General features: G+C 46.9%; 1 protein-coding gene across 22 annotated transcripts in view; it reads right to left on the bottom strand.

Moving 5' to 3' along the window:
- LOC109894295 (gephyrin) overlaps positions 1 to 23,389 on the bottom strand; it is a 122,222-nt gene that overhangs the window by 44,790 nt on the left and 54,043 nt on the right. For 11 of the 22 annotated variants that reach the window (XM_031828643.1, XM_031828647.1, XM_031828645.1 and 8 more), the window contains exons 2-9: positions 13,467 to 13,545; positions 8,252 to 8,309; positions 7,672 to 7,764; positions 6,260 to 6,421; positions 3,830 to 4,003; positions 3,201 to 3,350; positions 2,517 to 2,654; positions 1,537 to 1,671 (exon numbers count right to left, since the gene is read on the bottom strand). In XM_031828643.1, coding sequence (XP_031684503.1) covers positions 1,537 to 1,671; positions 2,517 to 2,654; positions 3,201 to 3,350; positions 3,830 to 4,003; positions 6,260 to 6,421; positions 7,672 to 7,764; positions 8,252 to 8,309; positions 13,467 to 13,545 — 989 coding nt within the window. The remainder of the gene's footprint in view (positions 1 to 1,536; positions 1,672 to 2,516; positions 2,655 to 3,200; positions 3,351 to 3,829; positions 4,004 to 6,259; positions 6,422 to 7,671; positions 7,765 to 8,251; positions 8,310 to 13,466; positions 13,546 to 23,389) is intronic. The other 11 variants (XM_031828650.1, XM_031828653.1, XM_031828657.1 and 8 more) reach the window with 1 other exon arrangement.

Genomic DNA, 23,389 nt, shown 5'->3' with positions numbered 1-23,389 from the left:
GTTTTTAATTTGTTTGTTTGTTTGCTTTAAGCCTTCCCCAGGCCATATATCACTAAGCTTTTCCACTCAGAATTAATACCTAAACTTAACCCTTTGAGTCGTTTCTGTTTTAACCCTGTAACCACACAGAATAAACCCTGAAAGCACAAAGAATGAATGCGTCACAAATAGACATTCATCTATAATACGTCGAATTTCGAAGGGAAACTATGAGATCTTGTTGCAAGCACACACGAACGCACTCTTTCTTACCCAGTTGATGCGGCCTTATGGGGCTGTGAAGGAGAGGGGAAGGGCACTCAATGAAACATGACAGCAAGCACAGAAACAAACCACTAAAAAGAAGCTCCCCTTGTTTGATAGAGCCTTTCCCTAGGAACCCCCCACCCCCACCACCACCTCACCAGGTGGATGACAAACGCAGCAAAAGCTCAAGCCAGACTCTCTGTCCCATTGCCTTATGATCAAAGCACTATAATGGGATGAAAGTATGATCACAGAGGCTGGCAAGCCACAATCATCCACAGAACAGGCCTACCAGTTAAAAAACATGATGAGAACAGGCTTAGTGCTGAAAGACAAAGTCTGCCAACCAGTCTGATCTAGTCAAGTTACACCCCCCCCCCCGGAAGCCCTACCACTCGTCCTCTCTCTAAGCTCAGCAACACTGTGAGGGACAGAACACAGGCATCTTTTCTTTTCACAGCAACTCAGACAAACCCCAAAACTCCTGAAGTAGCAACTCCCCCAGAGTCGGAGCACTATACACATTAAGCCCATTCATTATCACTACAAACATGGTGAGTAATGAGTAAGATCACGTCTGCTTAGTTTAGATCACTTACACAAGACCCAGAAACACCTGAACCAATACGCAGCCCAATATAAAGTCATTAATCATCACTGGAAGCATAAAGGAAGAGTTTCGATCACGTATTACCTCGGCAAGGCACCTCAACTGGGGGGGGGGGGGGGGGGGGGGGGGGGGGGGTTAGCGTTAGGACATGAAAACAGCAGCAGCAACATGCATGTCAAGTCTTTGGTTGGTTGGTTTCTTTGTTTCCACAGAGTCACAGTGCAGTTGGACACAGATAGACATGACACCTGTCAATCACATCATTAAGTGGGACACTCCGCCAGAGGTCATTGATCTGACCAATCGCAGGATGTTTCTGCGTTCAAGAAATGAAATGTTAGAATTTTAAAGCGAAGCATGGAGATAGGATGGAATTGAGGTCAAGGGGAGGAGCCTATCATTCCAACCAAATCAACAGACAACATTCTGAACATGATCTCAGAGTTACGGAACTATAGGGATCCAATAGAGGACCTCCCCTAAAACCATGGAGGAGAGGGAGGGAGTTGAGGAGCAATATGCCTTCACCTCCCAGCATTGGTGGGACAGAGCAAGGGGGAGGCAGCGAGGTAGAGGGAGGGAGGAAGAGTTAGGAGATGAGAGGACTGGGTGAGGCTGGGTGAGTATAGGGTACAAGGAGGACAGATGGATGGGCAGTGGGGTAGGTGTATGTGTCTTACTTTGGGTGTGGGGCAGGAGGCAGTGGAGAGGCGCGAGGTGGCCTGGGCACGTGGCGACTCAGAGGGTGTGGTGCTCAGAGAGGCTGTGTCTCTGGGAAGAACCTGTACACCCCTGGAGATGATGCTGTCTGGGATCTATGGAGAGAAGTTAGACAGTTATTGCGACTCCTACACACAGGCAGAGAGGAAAGCTGTGCGCACAAACAGCACTGGGATCTCTACTATACACAGAGAGACAAGACATCTCGAAAGCACACACCGATTGGTCAGTCAGTCTACGTTTTTTGGTGACTCCAGATCATCATTTTCCCAATTGGCAAGTCAGGCGTTTCTAATAAGTGTAACAACATGATTTACATTATAAGCATCAGTAGACAAATGCCCCAGAAGCATGTTAAACCCTGTGTGTGCGCGTGTGTAGATCCAGACACACTGTGAGCCTGCGAGGAGACAAACAGGCCTGGCAGGCCCACAGGGCTGCTGCTGTGGATGTGTGGATCTGCGACTGATCCGTGCGGCTCATTCGAGCAGTGCTAACGGGCCCTGGGAGGGCCAGTAGGATTTACAGGGGGTTTCCATTGGAGCGATATGGGCTTAGCGATGCACTAATTAAGACAATAAGCTTTACTGGCAGCCCAGCACTGAACCCCACTCGGCTAATTAGCAACACAGGCTAACCCAGCGTGCGCTAATAACATTGCCCTGGCTCCACCTAGCGTTACACCACACGTCATGACCTACACAAGACGGGGTGAACCTCAAAAGTCCCTCCTCGACTCCTCGCGTTCTCCCCTCCCAAGATTCCCTTCCTCGGGTCTGTGAAGGAGGTGGAGAAAGGACGGGATCGAGCACTTTTGAGATTCATCTATGGCGTTTTGCAGGGAGGAATAATGGAAGAGGTGACGTGCAGAGTACACCGGTATGCGATGTAGGGGTGACGTGTGACATGAGGGTGGGTGGGCGGTTCTGAGGGGTCTTACCGTTCCCGGCTGGTCTCCAGAGCAGAAGCAGGTGAAATTACGTGGGACTGGGGGGAGGTCAGATAGCAGGCCAGGTTGATAGTGGCTACCTTTTGCCATGACAACAGCATGGTTATGGTGCTGCTGGGGCTTCCCCTTCTGATGATGGATATGGTTCACGGGGTCAACACAGGATGGGACAACAACATGAACACACAAATCAGGCAAATACACACATGCGTGCAAAACACACAAACATTTAGAGGTGGATTTATGAGTGACGTATCACAACATCACAATGGATCAACGCAGTAATGGTGTGAACAGGGACAGGGGGGTAATAATGTAACAGACAATACATGCATTTAATGAGCTTCAAATCCATCTCCTCCTCCCTAATCCTTCCCTCAGCCCTCCCTCTTCTCCTCTTCACCTCCAACTCACCCCCTGTTCCCCTTCACTCCCTCCCTCCCTCCCTCCCGCCTCTCCTCTGTCAATCCCTCTTTATGTGCTTAATCTCCTCCGTTTCAAATCCTCATGATTCATTCCGATGGCCTTTAGGATACGAGAAACTGACCACGGCACTAATCATAATATAACGAACTTAGATACAGGGCTTCTCCTACCGCTACCCCAGAGTGCTTCATGTAGCACTCATAGCCACCAGCAGAGCACATTATCACACCGTGTTCACAATGTGTTTACCTTGGCAGCGATGGCGGCGGCGGTGATGTGCGAGTTGTGTCCGTGGGAATGGGAGTGGCGGTGGTGGGAGTGGGTGTGGTGGTGGTCCTCGTTGGATGCCGCCCCGATGTCCTTCATCTTCTCATCTTCATCATCTTCACACTGCACACCCTTAGAGTAATAGTTCACTTCATTAGTAAAGAACAGCTCGTGCAGAAAAAAACACAATTTAAGGTGCAGTACTTCATAAAAAGAAACTTCAAAACAATTGATAAAAAGACAATTACAGTAGCATGGTAAACGGTGTAACAGCAGCTATTTAACGATTAAAAGAAGTACTGCTACGAAGTCTTCTGTGAAGTGAAAACGGGATTATTAGGCAGGAATAAAGCACTCGAGCGCAGCAATATTTCAGGTGTCCCCCTTTTGTGGACCTTTTAACATACGGTAGCCAAGCACCTGTATGCTCAAGTGTGGGATGGTTATATCACCACCTTTCATACCACACACACACACACACACCTCTAAACCTTGTAAAAAATACAACACAACAAACACACCAATCTCTCTCTATCCCTCCCTCCTTCTCCCTACCCCTTATTACACCGTGAAATACATTTTAAAAACACAGGAGTGCTAAAGAGTGCCACCTTCTCCTCTGTCTGGGTGCAGGCGACGCTGTTGAGGGTGAGGGGCGGGGAGAGGGGCGGCGGGGGTGAGGGCAGGTCCTCCAGGGCATCGTGAACTTCCTTCACCTTCACCACCGCGTCACGCAGCAGGTCAATGGCGTGGGGCAGAGCGGGCAGGATGAACTGGAAACACTCCTGTAGGAGGAGAGAGTTTGGGGTCAGAGGTTAGAGGTCAGGGAGAGTAATACACAGCAGGTGTATTGCACGTGCACACACACACTCAGAGTGACACAGACATACACACACTTGTGTGCATACTCTTGTTTACATATACACTGCTCAAAAAAATAAAGGGAACACATAAACAACACAATGTAACTCCAAGTCAATCACACTTCTGTGAAATCAAACTGTCCACTTAGGAAGCAACACTGATTGACAATACATTTCACATGCTGTTGTGCAAATGGAATAGACAACAGGTGTAAATTATAGGCAATTAGCAAGACACCCCCAATAAAGGAGTGGTTCTGCAGGTGGTGACTACAGACCACTTCTCAGTTCCTATGCTTCCTGGCTGATGTTTTGGTCACTTTTGAAAGCTGGCGGTGCTTTCACTCTAGTGGTAGCATGAGACAGATTCTACAACCCACACAAGTGGCTCAGGTAGTGCAGCTCATCAATGCGAGCTGTGGCAAGAAGGTTTGCTGTGTCTGTCAGCGTAGTGTCCAGAGCATGGAGGCACTACCAGGAGACAGGCCAGTACATCAGTACATCACGTGGAGGAGGCCGTAGGAAGGCAACAACCCAGCAGCAGGACCGCTACCTTCGCCTTTGTGCAAGGAGGAGCACTGCCAGAGTCCTGCAAAATGACCTCCAGCAGGCCACAAATGTGCATGTGTCTGCTCAAATGGTCAGAAACAGCTCCATGAGGGTGGTATGAGGGTATGAGCCCAACACCGTGCAGGATGTTTGGCATTTGCCAGAGAACACCAAGATTGGCAAATTCGCCCACTGGCGCCCTGTGCTCTTCACAGATGAAAGCAGGTTCACACTGAGCACGTGACAGACGTGACAGAGTCTGGAGACGCCATGGAGAACGTTCTGCTGCCTGCAACATCCTCCAGCGTGACCGGTTTGGCGGTGGGTCAGTCATGGTGTGGGGTGGCATTTCTTTGGGCTCGCCAGAGGTAGCCTGACTGCCATTAGGTACCGAGATGAGATCCTCAGACCCCTTGTGAGACCATATGCTGGTGCGGTTGGCCCTGGGTTCCTCCTAATGCAAGAGAATGCTAGACCTCATGTGGCTGGAGTGTGTCAGCAGTTCCTGCAAGAGGATGGCATTGATGCTATGGACTGGCCCGCCCGTTCCCCAGACCTGAATCCAATTGAGCACATCTGGGACATCATGTCTCGCTCCATCTTTAGTCCAGGTCTTGGAGGAGATCCCTCAGGAGACCATCCGCCCGCCCGTTCCCCAGACCTGAATCCAATTGAGCACATCTGGGACATCATGTCTCGCTCCATCTTTAGTCCAGGTCTTGGAGGAGATTTCCTCATCAGGAGCATGCCCAGGCGTTGTAGGGAGGTCATACAGGGACGTGGAGGCCACACACACTACTGAGCCTCATTTTGACTTGTTTTAAGGACATTGCATCAAAGTTGGATCAGCCTGTAGTGTGGTTTTCCACTTTAATTTTGAGTGTGACTTTTTTTGAGCAGTGTATATTACCATTAGTATAGTATTGGTTTACTCCTGTTTACACACTGCTCAAAAAAATAAAGTGAACACTAAAATAACACATCCTAGATCTGAATGAATGAAATATTCTTATTAAATACTTTTTTCTTTACATAGTTGAATGTGCTGACAACAAAATCACACAAAAATGATCAATGGAAATGAAATTTATCAACCCATGGAGGTCTGGATTTGGAGTCACACTCAAAATTAAAGTGGAAAACCACACTACAGGCTGATGCAACTTTGATGTAATGTCCTTAAAACAAGTCCAAATGAGGCTCAGTAGTGTGTGTGGCCTCCACGTGCCTGTATGACTCCTGTTTACATATATATTACCATTAGTAAAGTATTTGTATACTCCTGCTACCAGTCACTTTTCAGCCCTTTTTACATGTATATCCACCTATCACGCCCACACTGACACACAACCACTACGCACACACTCCACCCACCACTTATGCTGTTGACAAAACTAGGATGATTATTTATCCTGTTACCAGTCACTTTCTCCTCGTCTCTGCACATATCTACCTCGGTACTCCAGTATCCCTGCACATTTGGTACTGACCCTGTACATAGCTTCTCCTCTTATTTCTTATACTTTTTTGATACTGAATACCGAACTGTTGGGTTGGGCAAGTTAAGCATTTCGCTCTACTTGTTCATGTGACAAATAAAAACTTGAACGCGCACACATCAGATCTCACCTGTGAGCCCTTCTTGCTGCCAGGTAGGTTGATGATGAGGGTTTTCCCTCGGATTCCACAGACAGGCCTGGAGAGCATGCCCAGAGGTGTGACCTGAAGCGAGCCCATCAGCATAGCCAGCGCCATCCCTGGGGCCTCGCGCTCTATCACCTCTCTGGTGGCCTGCGGCATGGGGAGGGAGCAAGTGACGGAGAGAGTGGGAGGGGGGGACACATAATTACTTTACTATACGGCACAGACAGTTGTCATCACCTGCCTACACTCCACATAACGTGCCCCTACAGTATAGCAGGGTTAGCAACAAGCAACAGCTACTGCTTAATCTACTGTATTATACACTGGGTGGTTTGAGCCCTGAATGCTGATTGGCTGACAGCCGTGGTATACCACGGGTATGACAAAACATGTCTTTTTACTGCTCTAATTACGTTGGTAACCAGTTTATAACACCAATAAGGCACCTCAGGGGTTTGTGGCCAATATACCACGGCTAAGGGTTGTATCCAGGCATTCCGTTTTGAGTTGTGCATAAGAACAGCCCTTGGACGTGGTATATTAGCCATTATCACACTCCCTCGTACCTTATTGCTTAAGTATACAACTGCCACATCCACTGCTAACACCCTTGTGATTAGGGTAGCTACTCCAATGAGCAGGAGCCACAGACAAACAGGCAAATAACATGTTGACATCTTTAGAACAGTGATTCCTTTCATCTCTGATGTTTCTTTCTTTAGCTCAAACCCCCTTCACCTGTGTGTGTGTGTGTGTGTGTGTGTGTGTGTGTGTGTGTGTGTGTGTGTGTGTGTGTGTGTAACCCCATGTTAACCCCTCAATCCCCTAGGGAGAAATGCCCTCTGGCAGCCCCTGTTAGTTCTATCCCAGCAGGGGGGGGGGGGGGGAGAGAGAGTGGAATTGATTTAAGAATAGTGACGTTGTGTGTCCTCAAGTTGAATGCCACTTCAAACATGCACATTAGTAGAGAAAGAGAGGAGGACGGATCAAAGGAAGAGAGGAGAGAGAGGAGGGGAGAGAAAGAGAGAGAAACGACATTCACAGCCAGCAGCAATCCCGCGCTTTCCCTCTCACACGCACACACACACACACCAACCATAAAATATGACACTCATACACACATTTCCAAAATATGCAAGATGTATCATATGGAATTATAACAGAATGAAACAAAATGTTTCATTTATCTGTAATGTGACAAACCTGACAAAGCATGAGACAATCTACGGTTTGACAAACACAATACACACATAAACATGCACACTGACCATGCATGCAGGTGCCAACCAACACACACACACGTGCAATCACAGCTACATCGGCTTACACTACATCTAGGGTCGACACTCATCCACACTCACATGGACACAAACACAAACTTTGGGGTCCCCATGTACCTCGGGAGTGACATCACGAGGGGCGAAGCCTGTACCCCCTGTGGTCAGGATCAGGTTCAGCTCTTTCTCATCACACCAGTCCACCAATGTCTCCTGAGGAAACAGAGAAGAGAGACAGGCTATTGGCTGGGAGCAGTGTAAATCACAGAAATTACCACCCTATTGGCTGGAAGCAGTGTCAATCATACAGACAACAGAGGCGGGTGAATCTCAATTGTCTTTCCTTGATTCCTCATGTCCTCTCCTCTCTCTCAAAACGCATTGGAGAAGATCAGACCTCTGTCTTTTGAGAAGGAGGCAAGGAGAGAGGATGTGAGGCATCATAGAAAGACAATTGAGATGCACCCATTGTGTGGAACAACTGTTTCCAAGATAGGTGTTTCAAACCACAACAGTTGTTTCATGTAGTGAGAGAGAATACATGTGAGAATACAAAATGGTGTCACCTTTGAACTACAGCCTGAGGTGGGCTCAGGTGGGCAGCATGAAGCATGCAGTTAAAGGGGGGGGGGGGGGGGGGGGGGGGGGGGGAGGGAGGGCTGTAAGAGAGAGATAAATAAAGGAGGGATGAGATCTTCACCTTAATCTCGTCGATCTCATCTGGGACTATTTTGTAGGAAGATATGATGCCTCCGAGCCTGTGGATGAAAAGCACAAAACAACAACATTGTTAGTTCATATTCAGACTTCACGAACTCACTAGAGACAGAAAGCGAGGGGAAGGGGGTAGAGAAAAAGGCAAACACAAAACAGGGAGTGAAGATATATGTAGCAAAAGTAAGTGGGCGAGAGCAAGTTGAAAAAGGGTTACCCTGAACAAATCCGTACTCTTAAGTTCTGAGCTTGCGAGTGATCTGTGTGTGCAGGTCAAATACAACTGACTCTTCAGAAACAGAGGCTTAAAGATAAGTCAGTGTTCGCTCTTTTTAAAAGAGTGATTGTGTTTCTCTGAGCTGAGGGGAGAGAATGAGACCGCTAGTTCAAGTCAAATCGTGTCCACTGGCGCCTACCAGTGGCGCATTTATTTAGCACACCTGGGAAAGAACTACACAGTCGTGTTCTCTTCACTAGTACTCTCCAACAAAAAAAATGTTCTTTTAAAACCATGAAAATCAAAAACAAAAACAAAAAAAAGAAAAGAAAAAGTGAGTCACAACAGATTCAAACAAACTAAATTGAGACATACAAATATGAGAACGTGTTAAACAAGCAGGTTTTCATTCATCCAGGAAACCACTTGTGTTGTGTGTGGATTGTGTGTTTGGGGTGAGGTACTCCACAAATCTTAAATAGGGACGAGGGGCTTCTGGGGTTAAGTAGACGCGCGCACACACACACACACACACACACACACACACACACACACACACACTTGGAATGACACTTTTAGCAGTAGCAATGTGGTTTTAAAAGGGAAGGTTCTGTCATCTCATCTGTTTGTCTTTAACAGCAGGGCTTCTAGTCGAGATGCCCACCTGATCTGATTGATTTTAGTGGCTGGGTGAATGCTACTGCCCGAAACTCCCGATTATTCTAGGCTTGAAGATTGAAAGGACAAGAAACTAACGAGATAGAGAAGGAGAAGGCAATTAGGAATAGCTGGAGAGCAGTAATGACAGAAGGGGGAAGAGGGGGAGAAAGAGGGAGGGAGGATAGAGAGATTGGTGTGTTTGTTGTGTTTTTACACAAGGTTGAGCGATTTCTGTGTGTGTGTGTGTGTGTGTGTGTATATACTACCCCCTGCCCTTGTCTACAGCTGCTGCGTCCCAGCTGTGCAGATCTGCTCTGTTCTAGGACAGCTCCATTAATAAGCTCAATCTGCTACTCCCTTTCTCTCTCTCTCCCTTTGTCCCTGTATCAATTTAATTCAATTAAAAAGAGCTTTATTGGCATGGAAAACATATGTTTACATTGCCAAAGCAAGTGGAATAGATCTCTCTGCCTCCCTCTTTCCTCATTCTCCCTCCACCTCGTCTCCCTAACTACTCGGTCAGGCCAGCTAAAAGCTACACTTGAACAAATCTCACAAATGTGCAGACGTACACATACATCAACTAACCTCTCTCTCCCCCCATTGTGCTCTACTTGTCCCTCTCCATCCATCTCGCTCTCCCTCCCTCCTTCGTGATGGATCCTAACCCATCAGTGTCCGGAGCAGAGCCAGGTATCTAGCTCCATGTCATTGGTGTGAAGGAGAGGCAAGTGTCGTCGGTGTCAGTGTGATTTATCGCCTCTCTATTCTTATCGGCTCTCATTAGTAACATTGACACGTCTGTCTGTCTGCCTTCCTCTTTCCCCGTCTGTCTGTCTGTATAATTGCAGCAGCCACCTGAGGTGACAGCACGGCTCCTAGGGGCCATTATACAAAATGACGTCACTAAACGACTAGCGTCATATTGATTCGGACACCTTCAAACGTCTCAGACCTTTAATGATGTGAATGATATAGGAAGGCTGGAGAGCGGGATGAAGGGAGAAGCAGAAGATCAGGGGCCACAGCCAGCATCACTTAAATGACCAGCGACACCTTCAAACGTCTCAGACCTTTACTGGAGGGACTGATGAGGTTAGCGGAAGAGAGGGATGGAGGTGGAGGGAGAGAGGGATTGAGGAAAGGAGGGGAGGAGTTTGGCAGGAAACAGGGAGCAAGTGAAACATGTTGAAGGGAGTGTTGTATCAGGAACATCCCCAGCTACACTACATGATCAAAGTATGTGGACACCTGCTCTTCGAACATCTCATTCCAAAATCATGGGCATTAATATGGAGGTGGTCCCTCCTTTGCTGCTATAACAGCCTCCACTCTTCTGGGAAGATGTTGGAACATTACTGTAGGGACTTTCTTCCATTCAGCCACAAGAGGTCGGGCACTGATGTTGGGCGATTAGGCCTGGCTCGCAGTCGGCATTCCAATTAATCCCAAAGGAGTTTAACGGGGTTGAGGTCAGGTCTCTGTGCAGGCCAGTCAAGTTCTTCCACCCCGATCGACAAACCATTTCTGTATGGACCTAGCTTCGTGCACGGGGGCATTACCATGCTGAAACAAGAAAGGGCCTTCCCCAAACTGTTGCCACAAAGTTGGAAGCACAGAATAATCTAGAATGTAATTGTTTGCTGTAGCGTTAAGATTTCCCTTCACTGGAACTAAGGGGCCTAGCCCAAACCATGAAAAACAGCCCAAGACCATTATTCCTCCTCCACCAAACTTTACAGTTGGTACTATGCATTCGGGCAAGTAGCATTCTCCTCGCATCCTCCGAACCCAGATTCGTCTGTCGGACTGCCAGATGGTGAAGTGTGATTCATTACTCCAGAATGGCGGTAAGCTTTACACCACTACAGTCAACGCTTGGCATTGCGCATGGTGATCTTAGGCTTGTGTAGCTGCTCGGCCATAGAAACCCATTTCATGAAGCTCCTGACTAACAGTTCTTGTGCTGACGTTTCTTCCAGAGGCAGTTTGGAACTCAGTAATGAGTGTTGCAACCGAAGACAGACGATTTTAACACGCTACATTCTTCAGCGGTCCAGTTCTGTGAGGTTGTGTGGCCTACTGGCAGCTTCATTAAATAGTACCCGCAAAACACCAGTCTCAATGTCAACAGTGAAGAGGCGACTCCGGGATGCTGGCCTTCTAGGCAGAGTTGCAAAGAAAAAAACATCTCAGACTGGCCATTAAAAAGAAAAGAACAAGATGGGCAAAATAACACAGACACTCTAATGTACTTGTCCTCTTGCTCAGTTGTGCACCGGGGCCTCACACTCCTCTTATATTCTATTTAGAGCCAGTTTGCGCTGTTCTGTGAAGGGAGTAGTACACAGCTTTGTATGAGATCTTCAGTTTCTTGGAAATTTCTCAAATGGAATAGCCTTCATTTCTCATAACAAGAATAGACTGGCGAGTTTCAGAAGAAAGTTATTTGTTTCTGGCCATTTTGAGCCTGTAATCGAACCCACAAATGCTGATGCTCCAGATACTCAACTAGTCTAAGGAAGGCCAGTTTTATTGCTTCTTCAATCAGGACAACAGTTTTCAGCTGTGCTAACATAACTGCAAAGGGGTTTTCTAATGATCAATTAGCCTTTTGAAATGATAAACTTGAATTGGCTAACACAATGTTGGAACACAGGAGTGATGGTTGCATCTCTACATAGGCGTACATATTACATAATTATTTATTTTTTAATGAAAAAGCCGTTTCCAGCTATAATAGTAATTTACAACATTAACAATGTCTACACTGTATTTATGCTCAATTTGATGTTATTTTAATGGACAAAACATTTGTTTTCTTTCAAAAACAAGGACATTTCTAAGTAACCCCAAACTTCTGAAAAGTAGTGTACTTTTGTATATATAGTGTAAAAACTCCCACACCCTCCCCATACATCCGCTGTTTCTCTCTCCCCCTCTGTCAGGCTGTCCATCCCTGCCAACAGTCATTAGCCACTCAGAGCATCCTGTCCCTTGATCACCACGCCGTCACACAGTCACTCACCGTCACCCCTGCCGGGGGCCATGCTGTGTGTGTGTGTGTGTGTGTGTGTGTGTGTGTGTGTGTGTGTGTGTGTGTGTGTGTGTGTGTGTGTGAGAACCCTGGCTGTGGTTCAGAGGGCAGAACGCGTCTGGACATGGCTCTTCACTGACCTTTGTTTCCGTTCTCTGCCCGTTCTGAGCTTTGAGGTAAATGGACAATTATCTTTGACAGCCTCAGAATGTATGTGTACGGTGCGCTTGTGTCTGTCCGTGTGTGTTTGCATATAGCCCAGCATTTAGGAGTGTTGGGCCAGTAATTGAAAGTTTGCTGGTTAGAATCCCCGAACCAACTTGGTAACATCTGCCGATGTGCCCTTGACCAAGGCACTCAACTCTAATTGCTCCTGTAAGTCGTGCTGGATAAGAACGTTTGCGAAATTACTCAAATGTAAAATGTAGTAGTCAGGCGTTAATAGTGGCCAGAGCCTAGCGTACAGCCCAAGCCCAGCTGGTGTTGGCATTAACCAGCATTTAACAGTCTCACGGTTAGAGGTTAGCTAGCAGCGCTACATTTCAGTCTAGGCATTAAACAGCAGTTAGCTGGCCTTATGTTTAGCGGCTAGCTAGCAGCGCTACATTTCAGTCTAGACATGAAACAGCGGTTAGCTGGCCCAAGGTTGGCGGCTAGCTAGCAGTGCTACATTTCAGTCTAGGCATTAAACAGCGGTTAGCTGGCCCAAGGTTGGCAGCTAGCTAGCAGCGCTACATTACAGTCTCGGCATGAGAGAGAGGTGTCATGGAGTCATCTATCACAACCATCTGCTGGTGCCTCAACACTCTGCAACACACCACACACACACACTGGTGTCTCAACGCTCCGCAACACGCTTCTGCCGCTGTGAAATATCAAGTGTGGCACCAGCATAATTGGACTGAGATTAATCAATTATTTAAATGGCACGCTACACGCTGGTGCCTGACCCCTGACTCTGAGAGGATAGAGGGAAGGAGGGAGGGAGGCAGAGATGGATGGAAGGATGGAGGGAGGGAGAGAGATGGATGGATGGATGAAGAGAGAACGAGAGGGAGAGACAGGGAGAGAAAGAGGGAGAGGAGGCTCTGTCCTTGGTGAAAGTGGCTTGTCAGGAGGGTGCTACGTGAGAAACAATCTAAGCTAAGAGGAGAGCTGAGAAGGCTGCAGAGCAGGATGGTGCAGTGGTGGAGGAGAGAGGCCAGCAGGTTCACGCACACTACTCGAACAGGACCTGGATGACTGGTATGTGTGTGCTCGTCTAAAAGGGTGTGTGTGTGTACTCACAGTGACGGGTCGTGGACCAGATCTTTGAGGTTTACTCCACTGCGGTCCTCAGCCAGATTCCTGAAGCAGCTGTCACTCACTGTTGATAGAGAGTGGGAGGGAGAGAGATAGTGAGAGGGAAAGAGAGAGAGGGCAGAGAGATGTAGGGAGATTAGAAAGAGAGGAGAAAGAAACCATTAGTTCAGGCCTAGGTAAGTACTACAACAGTACAACAAACACACAGTAACACACATTCATCATCTTCAGGTTCAGACTAAGCGTGGACATGTCCACATTGTTGCGACATCTCCATCAACACTCTTCACTCACGGGACCGAGAGAGAGAAGAGAAGTGAGAGAAAGAGGCATGGAGGAAGATTTGAAGATGAGAAGGATGACAGGATGAGCTAAATATAGAGTGCAGACGTGGAGAGAAAAAGACAAGAAAGAGCGAGACAGAAAGAGAGACTGGCTGTAGGGTGTGGCGGCGGCAGTGGTGGTGGTGGCGGCAGTGTGGTAGTGATGGTGGCGGCGGCAGTGTGGTAGTGGTGGTGGCTGCGGCAGTGTGGTAGTGGTGGTGGCTGCGGCAGTGTGGTAGTGGTGGTGGCTGCGGCAGTGTGGTAGTGGTGGTGGCTGCGGCAGTGTGGTAGTGGTGGTGGCTGCGGCAGTGTGGTAGTGGTGGTGCCTGCAGCAGTGTGGTAGTGGTGGTGCCTGCAGCAGTGTGGTAGTGGTGGTGGCGGCGGCAGTGTGGCGGAGGCGGCAGTGTGGTGGAAGCGGTCGTGTGGTGGAAGCGGTCGTGTGGTGGAAGCGGTCGTGTGGTGGAAGTGGTAGCGGAGGCAGTGGTAGTAGTGGTGGCGGCGGCAGTGGTAGTAGGGGCGGCGGCGGCAGTGGTAGTAGGGGCGGCGGCGGCAGTGGTAGTAGGGGCGGCACCATGGCTGTGTGGTCCATATTAAAAGGAGCTAACTGACCTATAGCCTATTAAATACATTATAAAGCAGTGACATTTCAACCAGCAACACTGACTGGGCTCTAATCATAGTCTACTGCACTCTACTCTGCTCCACATCAGGGAAAGAGAGAGACGAAGGGGTAGAGTGAGAAAGAGAGAGTAGGGAAGGAGAGAGAGAGTAGGGAATAAGAGAGGGAGAGGCAGAGGGAGTGTTGAAACACTTGCTTCATAATTGCAGCATTCCCCTAACCCCCTTACTCCCATCTTATAGCCAAACCTCATGTCTTCGCTCTCTCTCTCTCTGCGCTCTCCACTTCTATACCCCAACTACTCCCTCTTACTCTTCCTCCCCCCCCCCCACTCTCTCTCTCCTTCACTCGCTCTTCCCTCTCTCCCCTGCTAACCCTTGATCTATAAATAGGCCGATTCCCTGCAGGAGACAGCAGGCAGCAGGAGTGATCGCTACATAGAGGAAAGGAGAGAGCGTGAGAGAGAGAGAAAGAGAGAGAGAGAGAGATGAGAAAGACGGGGAAAGAGTGAACGCGAGAGAGCGATAGAGAATCTGACTGCAGTTGGAACAGGCATGAAAGGAATATTTTTTTAAATGTGGAATTCAATTTGAATATGGAATTTTGAGTGGAGGGTGTAGAGACAGAGAGAGCGAGAGAGAGAGAGAGTGGAGGGTAGAGAGGGGGATACCATGGAGGGTGTAGAGACAGAGGGAGAGAGAGTGGAGGGTAGAGAGAGGGGGATACCATGGAGGGTGTAAAGACGAGTGCTGCTCCAGAGACAGTTCTTCCTGGTCGGGCAACTTGGTCAGGAAAAACTCTTAACCATCTCCTTCCCTCTCCTCCACCCCTCTCCGTCCTTTCTCTCCATGTGGTTCAAAATGTTTGTTTGCAGACGGGAGGGTAGATTAGCCAATATTGAGTAGAGTAGGGTAGAATAGTCAGAGCAGACAGACCAGTAGCAGAGTGAGAGGGTAGGGAGATTCCCTCTCTTCTCCTATCATGTATCTCTCTGGTGAGAGGGCCCTGTGCCATAACCCCAGGCAACAGAGAGCGAGTGAGCGAGAGAGGGAGGACACGACTGTGCTGTAGTGACTAGGCTAGTAATGATAGAGTGAGTGAGTGAGTGAGTGAGTGAGTGAGTGAGTGAGTGAGTGAGTGAGTGAGTGAGTGAGTGAGTGAGTGAGTGAGTGAGTGAACCAAGCGATGTACAAGGTCAAAGACCTAATTCCAGGGATATTCAAACTGGGGTCCACAGGAGGTACTGCAAGGGGTCGGTGAAAATAAAATATATGTTTTTATTAATATCGCTAGTGATAACAGAATAAACTCATTTTGAATTACATACCTACCCAGGTTGCCAGAGCAGGGGTCCCTGGGCAAGAAACGTTTGGATATCCCTGGCCAATTCTATTCCTTCAATAACACTTTCCCTTTCGGTCTCTCACCTCAATTAAAGTGCTCTCTCTTACCGTCTCGCCTTTCGCACCAAACAGTGCAAGGCCACACACACACACACACACACACACACAACAACCCATGGATGGGAGACAGAAAGAGAGGAAAGAGAAGGATAAAAACAGAACAAGGCAAAATATGGCAACGTGTGAAAAAGAAAGGAAGAGACAGGAAGCAAGAAAACGGGAGGGAGAGAGACGGAAGTACGTGCGTGTGTGTGGTCAGCTCCTCGTAGGGCTGACGTACGGATCAGAGACAGGAACACACTGATCCCCAGGCTCATGGTCAACAGCGGTAGACTGCCGTGCCGTCTGTGTGTGTGTGTGTGTGTGTGTGTGTGTGTGTGTGTGTGTGTGTGTGTGTGTATTACATACACGTGGGAAGTGAGTGAAGTGAGCTAACGAGGGAATGAAAGAGAGGAGAGAGAGAAAACGAGCGAGAAAGGGAGACACAGAGCGAAAGAGAAGGTCCCTAATCTGAGCTCTATTTCAAAGCATCTCCCTGTACAACGGTAACGTTTCTCAGATAACCATTTAACAAAGCAGAGGCAGAGAGAGGAGAATAAGCTATTTATACAGTGCATTAGGAATGTATTAAAGACCCCTTCCCATTTTCCATGTTGTGTTACGTTACAGAATTACTCTCAAATGGATCTCAATCTACACACAATACCCCATAATGACAATTTTTGGCTGACATATTTTGGCTGATACTGATATTTTACGTACCAAAAAACCTGATACCGAGATGCGATACTTAAAATGTAAGCGTCCTTTTAAGCATTATAGTACAGTTAAATAGTTAAACACACACACAGCGGTCTAAGGCACTGCATCTCAGAGCAAGAGGCATCACTACAGTCCCTGGTTCGAATCCAGGCTGTATCACATCCGGCTGCGATTGGGAGTCCCATAGGGCGCCGCAGTATTGGCCCAGCGGCGTCCGGGTTTGGCCGGGATAGGCAGTCATTGTGAATAATAATTTGTTCTTAACCGACTTGCCTAGTTACACACACATTATGTTGTTGGCATTTACGTATGTCCCCATTACCAGTAAAACATAATCAAATCCCATTTCTTTCACTTACTTGCTGTGCTGTTTCGTTGTTCATTCGGTCAGTCATTTCATTCTCAATCAGGATTTCATCATACACGTCAAGCAGTAAGTTTCAGCTGTCTGTCCGTGGTCTCTCGTCCTCGGTGCACACCGTCACTGTGTCCGTTTCCATCTTGTCCAGCTGTGTATGTAATATTTCATGTAAACCCTGTTTCTTATCTGCATCGAAGTAGCGGTCCTTGTCCATAGCATCGAGCATGGTGGCGACACAGTAAAGAGAGAATGCCACCGAATCGCTTGTTCACAACCTGTGTCTGCAGTTTTGTTGAGAAGGCGTTTCAATGCCATTACAGAGGGTATCACGTCTGCTGCAAGCAGAGTTAATGAGCTTCTTTCTCAAGTCAGTTGTTCGAATGGAGCTAGCTGACGTTAGCGTGTTCATGTTTCCAAGTGGTAGCAGCGGTATGACAACCAGCACATTTATGAGCATGAAATAAGACTTTCCTCATGAAATCCTTGACGACCCACTGTGCTGTCATACTCAGCATGCTCATGAGGCTGATATCGCTGGTTCAAATGTCAGTCGTGATGCTAATAGCAGTGACGCTAATACTGTGTATCTCCGGTAGGGTAACATCAATTTGCATACTCGGTAGTGTGTACCGGTTCTCAACCAGTCGGTGAAAGCCAACATCACCCACGACAGAGAACGGTTGATTATCAAGGGCCTTGAAAACCATTATCTTGTCGTTAACGGAGTTGTCTCGCTGAAATGTTGTTACTTTTTCAAATGACTGCTCGACTTATTGACAGCTTGATCCACACAGCAGACATTGTGGGCTAGGTTAGGAATGCTGTGAGGCACATGTAATGTACCTACGTTATATAGGTATGCATGTCAGCTTTGACATCGGTTTTGCACATTGGAGTTACACTAGACATCGGGACGATGTTGATATTTTTAGCAAATATTGTCCAATTCCGATATCTTCACCAATACATTGTGCATCCCTAGTTTAGAAATGTTTGCAAAACAGAAATACCTTGTAGCGTCATACCCAAGAAGACATCGCTGCCAAAGGTGCTTCAACAAAGTACTGAGTAAAGGGTCTGAATACTTGTGTAAATGTGATATCAGTTTATTTTTCATATATATTCTAACATTTCTTTAAAAAAAACAGTTTTTGCTTAGGCCGCATGGGGTATTGTGTGTAGATTGAGGAAAAAAACAAGTTACTCCATTTTAGAATAAGGCCGTAACGTAACCATGTGGAAAAAGTGAAGTGGTCTGATTACTTTCCGAATGCACTGTACAGTGCCTTGCGAAAGTATTCGGCCCCCTTGAACTTTGCGACCTTTTGCCACATTTCAGGCTTCAATCATAAAGATAGAAAACTGTATTTTTTTGTGAAGAATCAACAACAAGTGGGACACAATCATGAAGTGGAACGACATTTATTGGATATTTCAAACTTTTTTAACAAATCAAAAACGGAAAAATTGGGCGTGCAAAATTATTCAGCCCCTTTACTTTCAGTGCAGCAAACTCTCTCCAGAAGTTCAGTGAGGATCTCTGAATGATCCAATGTTGACCTAAATGACTAATGATGATAAATACAATCCACCTGTGTGTAATCAAGTCTCCGTATAAATGCACCTGCACTGTGATAGTCTCAGAGGTCCGTTAAAAGCGCAGAGAGCATCATGAAGAACAAGGAACACACCAGGCAGGTCCGAGATACTGTTGTGAAGAAGTTTAAAGCCGGATTTGGATACAAAAAGATTTCCCAAGCTTTAAACATCCCAAGGAGCACTGTGCAAGCGATAATATTGAAATGGAAGGAGTATCAGACCACTGCAAATCTACCAAGACCTGGCCGTCCCTCTAAACTTTCAGCTCATACAAGGAGAAGACTGATCAAAGATGCAGCCAAGAGGCCCATGATCACTCTGGATGAACTGCATAGATCTACAGCTGAGGTGGGAGACTCTGTCCATAGGACAACAATCAGTCATATATGGCACAAATCTGGCCTTTATGGAAGAGTGGCAAGAAGAAAGCCATTTCTTAAAGATATCCATAAAAAGTGCCGTTTAAAGTTTGCCACAAGCCACCTGGGAGACACACCAAACATGTGGAAGAAGGTGCTCTGGTCAGATGAAACCAAAATTGAACTTTTTGGCAACAATGCAAAACGTTATGTTTGGCGTAAAAGCAACACAGCCCATCACCCTGAACACACCATCCCCACTGCCAAACATGGTGGTGGCAGCATCATGGTTTGGGCCTGCTTTTCTTCAGCAGGGACAGGGAAGATGGTTAAAATGATGGGGAGATGGAGGAGCCAAATACAGGACCATTCTGGAAGAAAACCTGATGGAGTCTGCAAAAGACCTGAGACTGGGACAGAGATTTGTCTTCCAACAAGACAATGATCCAAAACATAAAGCAAAATCTACAATGGAATGGTTCAAAAATAAACATATCCAGGTGTTAGAATGGCCAAGTCAAAGTCCAGACCTGAATCCAATCGAGAATCTGTGGAAAGAACTGAAAACTGCTGTTAACAAATGCTCTCCATCCAACCTCACTGAGCTCGAGCTGTTTTGCAAGGAGGAATGGGAAAAAATGTCAGTCTCTCGATGTGCAAAACTGATAGACATTACCCCAAGCGACTTACAGCTGTAATCGCAGCAAAAGGTGGCGCTACAAAGTATTAACTTAAGGGGGCTGAATAATTTTGCACGCCCAATTTTTCAGTTAAATATGCAATAAATGTCTTTCCACTTCATGATTGTGTCCCACTTGTTGTTGATTCTTCACAAAAAAATACAGTTTTATATCTTTATGTTTGAAGCCTGAAATGTAGCAAAAGGTCAAGGGGGCCGAATACTTTCGCAAGGCACTGTATCTGCAGTGCAAATGGAGGCAAGCAATATGATAATTTGCCTGGTGTACTGTAAGTGTAGTTACTGGCCTGTGTTTGGTGTTCAGTGGTCGCCTGGTCATAGCCAAGGAACACAGCCCTAGTCCCTGCTCATATTAAACAGTGGTGTGTGTGGAGAGCAGCCCCACAGCCCCAGCCCCACCTCATAGTCCCAGCCCTAGCTGCAGCTCCAGCTGTAGAGAGAGTGAGAGATTGACTACTTTTGGTATATCCACTACCCTGCACTGCAGCTGTTCCCCCTCTCCCTAGGGGTTGGTTGTGTGAGGAGGCTGAGAAGTTGCTGTCCCTTTTGTTCATTTCGTTCATATTTCATGATCATATTTCAAGTTATGCATTTTATTTTAGCCTACATTGTCGGGTGAGTTAGTCGTTTGGGTGACATTTATTTATTATCATCATCACGTGGAGGAGCCGTCCCGATCTCTTTGCTACGGTTTCACGTGTCTGCCTAACCCGATTGTGACGGTGGAGGACGTCCTCGCTGTGGGAGAAAATCTTTCAACTGCGTCGCGAATGAATAAAGCAGTGCTGGTGTTACTGAAAGAGAAGTGCCTTGTCAACTGGCTGGTTGAGACAGTTGTTACTGTAAATTATGTATTTTTGTTTTGCAAATCGCGGCGCTTTTCTCCCCGGCTACGAGGGTTACTATATCCAACATGCTACCGGTCATTGTCGATGGCAACCTGAGAGAGCTCGCACATTACGGGAAATTTGCCAGCTCAATGAGAGAGTTAATACTTGGACGTAAAAACAGGTTACTGCTCGTTTTTAGGCTCGCCAACAAAAACTTTAGTCTGAAGTGTTTTGAACGTGGGGAGATTGGACATAAGCGGCAGACATGCACGCACAGGGATCCTCTGTCATGTCTGGCTCCAAATCTGAGAGCGGGCCGGGGGGGTTCAGGGCAGTCCCGGCCTCCACCCCAAGTCCATACTCGACACCAAACAGGTGACGTTAATGTAGCCGAGGTTGCCGTGGCAGGGAGCTCAGAGGCGGGCATGATAGTGACTGTAACCCCGGCAGTAGTTACCGAGGGCAGCGGCAACTACTGACTCTGAGGCCGATACGCCTGTCTCACAGAAAATGGAGAACGATGTGCCCACTGTATTTACAGACACGCAGGGTGATGTAGCATCTCAGGGTGGAGTCCCAGTTAGGTTCACTGTACACGTTACAGCAGGATAGTGATTTTCTGCAGGAGTCATTTGGTAAGAAGATTGACATACAGGATCTTTTTTCAACCTAATGTAGAGAATTTTATCAGGACAGTCAATCAGATCAGTGGGCTTGGATATAGTTAGAGGGGCCGTTGGTGTTAGAATGGCCATCTCACAGCAGTAAGAAAAAGGTCCAACAGAAGGAAAGAAAGTGGTAGAAAAGACAAACGATGGGTATGAATGACCCTGCATCAAAGGGTGATTTGACTCAACTGTGGAAAAACTTAAGTAAATGAGATATTTCTGTATTTCATTTTCGATAAATTAGCAAAAAAATGCTAAAACATGTTTTCAATTTGTCATTATAGGGTGTGCAGTTCTCTACAGAGATGTTCGATCAGGTTCAAGTCCAGGCTCTGGCTGGGCCACCCAAAGACATTCAGAGACTTGTCCCAAAGCCACTCCTGCATTGTTTTGGCTGTGTACTTAAGGTCACTGTCCTGTTGGAAGGTGAACCTTAGGCCCTCAGACTGGGGCTGAGCACTCTGGAGAAGGTTTTCATCAAGGTTCTCGCTGTACTTTGCTCTGTTCATCTTACCCTCGATTCTGACTAGTCTCCCAGTCCCCGCCACTGAAAATCATCCACACAACATGACGCTGCCACCACCATGCTTCACCGTAAAGATGGTGCAAGGTTTTCTCCAGACGTGACGCTTGGCATTCAGGCCAAAGAGTTCAATCTTGGTCCTTTTGAAAAACTCCAAGCGGGCGGTCATGTGCATTTTACAGAGGAGTGGCTTCCGTAAGGCAACTCTACCATACAGGGCTGATTGGTGGAGTGCTGCAGAGATGGGAGAACCTTCCAGGAGGACAACCATCTCCACAGAGGAACTCTGGAGCTCTGCCAGAGTGACAATCGGGTTCTTGGTCAGCTCTCCCTGACCAAGGCCTTTCTCCCACCCGATTGCTCAGTTTGGCTGGGCGGCCAGGTCTAGGAAGTCTTGGTGGTTCCATACTTCTTCCATTTAAGAATGATAGAGGCCACTGTGTTCTTGGGGACCTTCAATGCTGCAGAAAGCTTTTGGTACCCTTCCCCAGATCTGTGCATCGACACAATCCTGTCTTGGAGCTCTACGGACAATTTCTTCGACCTCATGGCTTGGTTTTTGCTCTGACATGCACTGTCAACTGTGGGACCTTATACAGACAGGTGAGCCTTCCCAAATCATGTCCAATCAATTGAATTTACGACAAGTGGACTCCAACCAAGTTGTAGAAACATCAAGGATGATCAATGGAAACAGGATGCACCTGAGCTCAATTTCAAGTCTCATAGCAAAGGGTCTGAATATTTATTTAAATAAGTTATTTCTGTTTTTTTTTATTGTATGTAGATTGATTAAATATATAAAAATCGTCATCACTTTTAGATATAACGTAACAAAATGTGGAAAAGGTTAAGGAGCCTGAATACTTTCTGAATGCACTGTAGCTGAATTTACAGTAAGCATGAATTGGGTAGTGTTTGTATGGTTATGGGGTTCGAGGTAGCCTGAGGACTACAGAGTACCTTCCAGACCATGTAATCAATTTAGTCTACCCCTCTTCTCTTTTTACATGCTTTATTTTTGTATTTAATTTTTTTAAACTACAGTTGTCTGGAGTCATCCACAGTGCCCTGCTGAAGCAAACCCCAAAGCGGGGGCATTTTGGGTACACAAGCATGGTGGAGCTGACACACCTTGCAGTTATGGAGCACAACAAGATTGTGGGACAGAAACCAGAAAGGGACACTGAAAAGGTATCAAATCAAGACTACAACAGTAATGACACAACCACCTCATTCTTCTCTCCGCATAATCTCAAAACACAATACAAAGACACGTCTACAAAACTCCCCTGCAAAGGGCTACTATTGACAAGAATTAGCTGTCAAAGTCAACGGGACGGGGGAGATTTACAGACAGTACTTTGAGATGAGGAAGGGAGTTTCGGTTGTGCTTAGAGAGTAAATGTACTGTTGCGTCAGAGAATGATTGAGGTGCCACTTCTCATCCGTCTCCCATACACATACTGTGCAAGCACTGCCTTCCTAAGACTTTTCAAACATTCTTTAGCACATCAATCAGATGTGATTAAGACCAATTAGTGTAAAACAAATAGAAAATATCAGAATTGGGCTGCCTATGCAGCCAGCATGGCTCAGCATAAGACCATGTAGAACAGGAGTTTCCAACCCTGTTCCTGGAGAGCTACGCTCCTGTAAGTTTTCGCACCAATCCCAGTTGTAACTAACCCGGTTCAGTTTATCATCAACCATCGAATTATTAGAATCAGGTGTGCTAGATTATGGTTGGAGTGAAAACCT

Source organism: Oncorhynchus kisutch, linkage group LG7 (assembly GCF_002021735.2).
Source record: "Oncorhynchus kisutch isolate 150728-3 linkage group LG7, Okis_V2, whole genome shotgun sequence".
NCBI lineage: Eukaryota > Metazoa > Chordata > Actinopteri > Salmoniformes > Salmonidae > Oncorhynchus > Oncorhynchus kisutch.
Note: the sequence above shows the minus strand (reverse complement) of the source record. Positions and strands in the feature narration are given on the sequence as shown.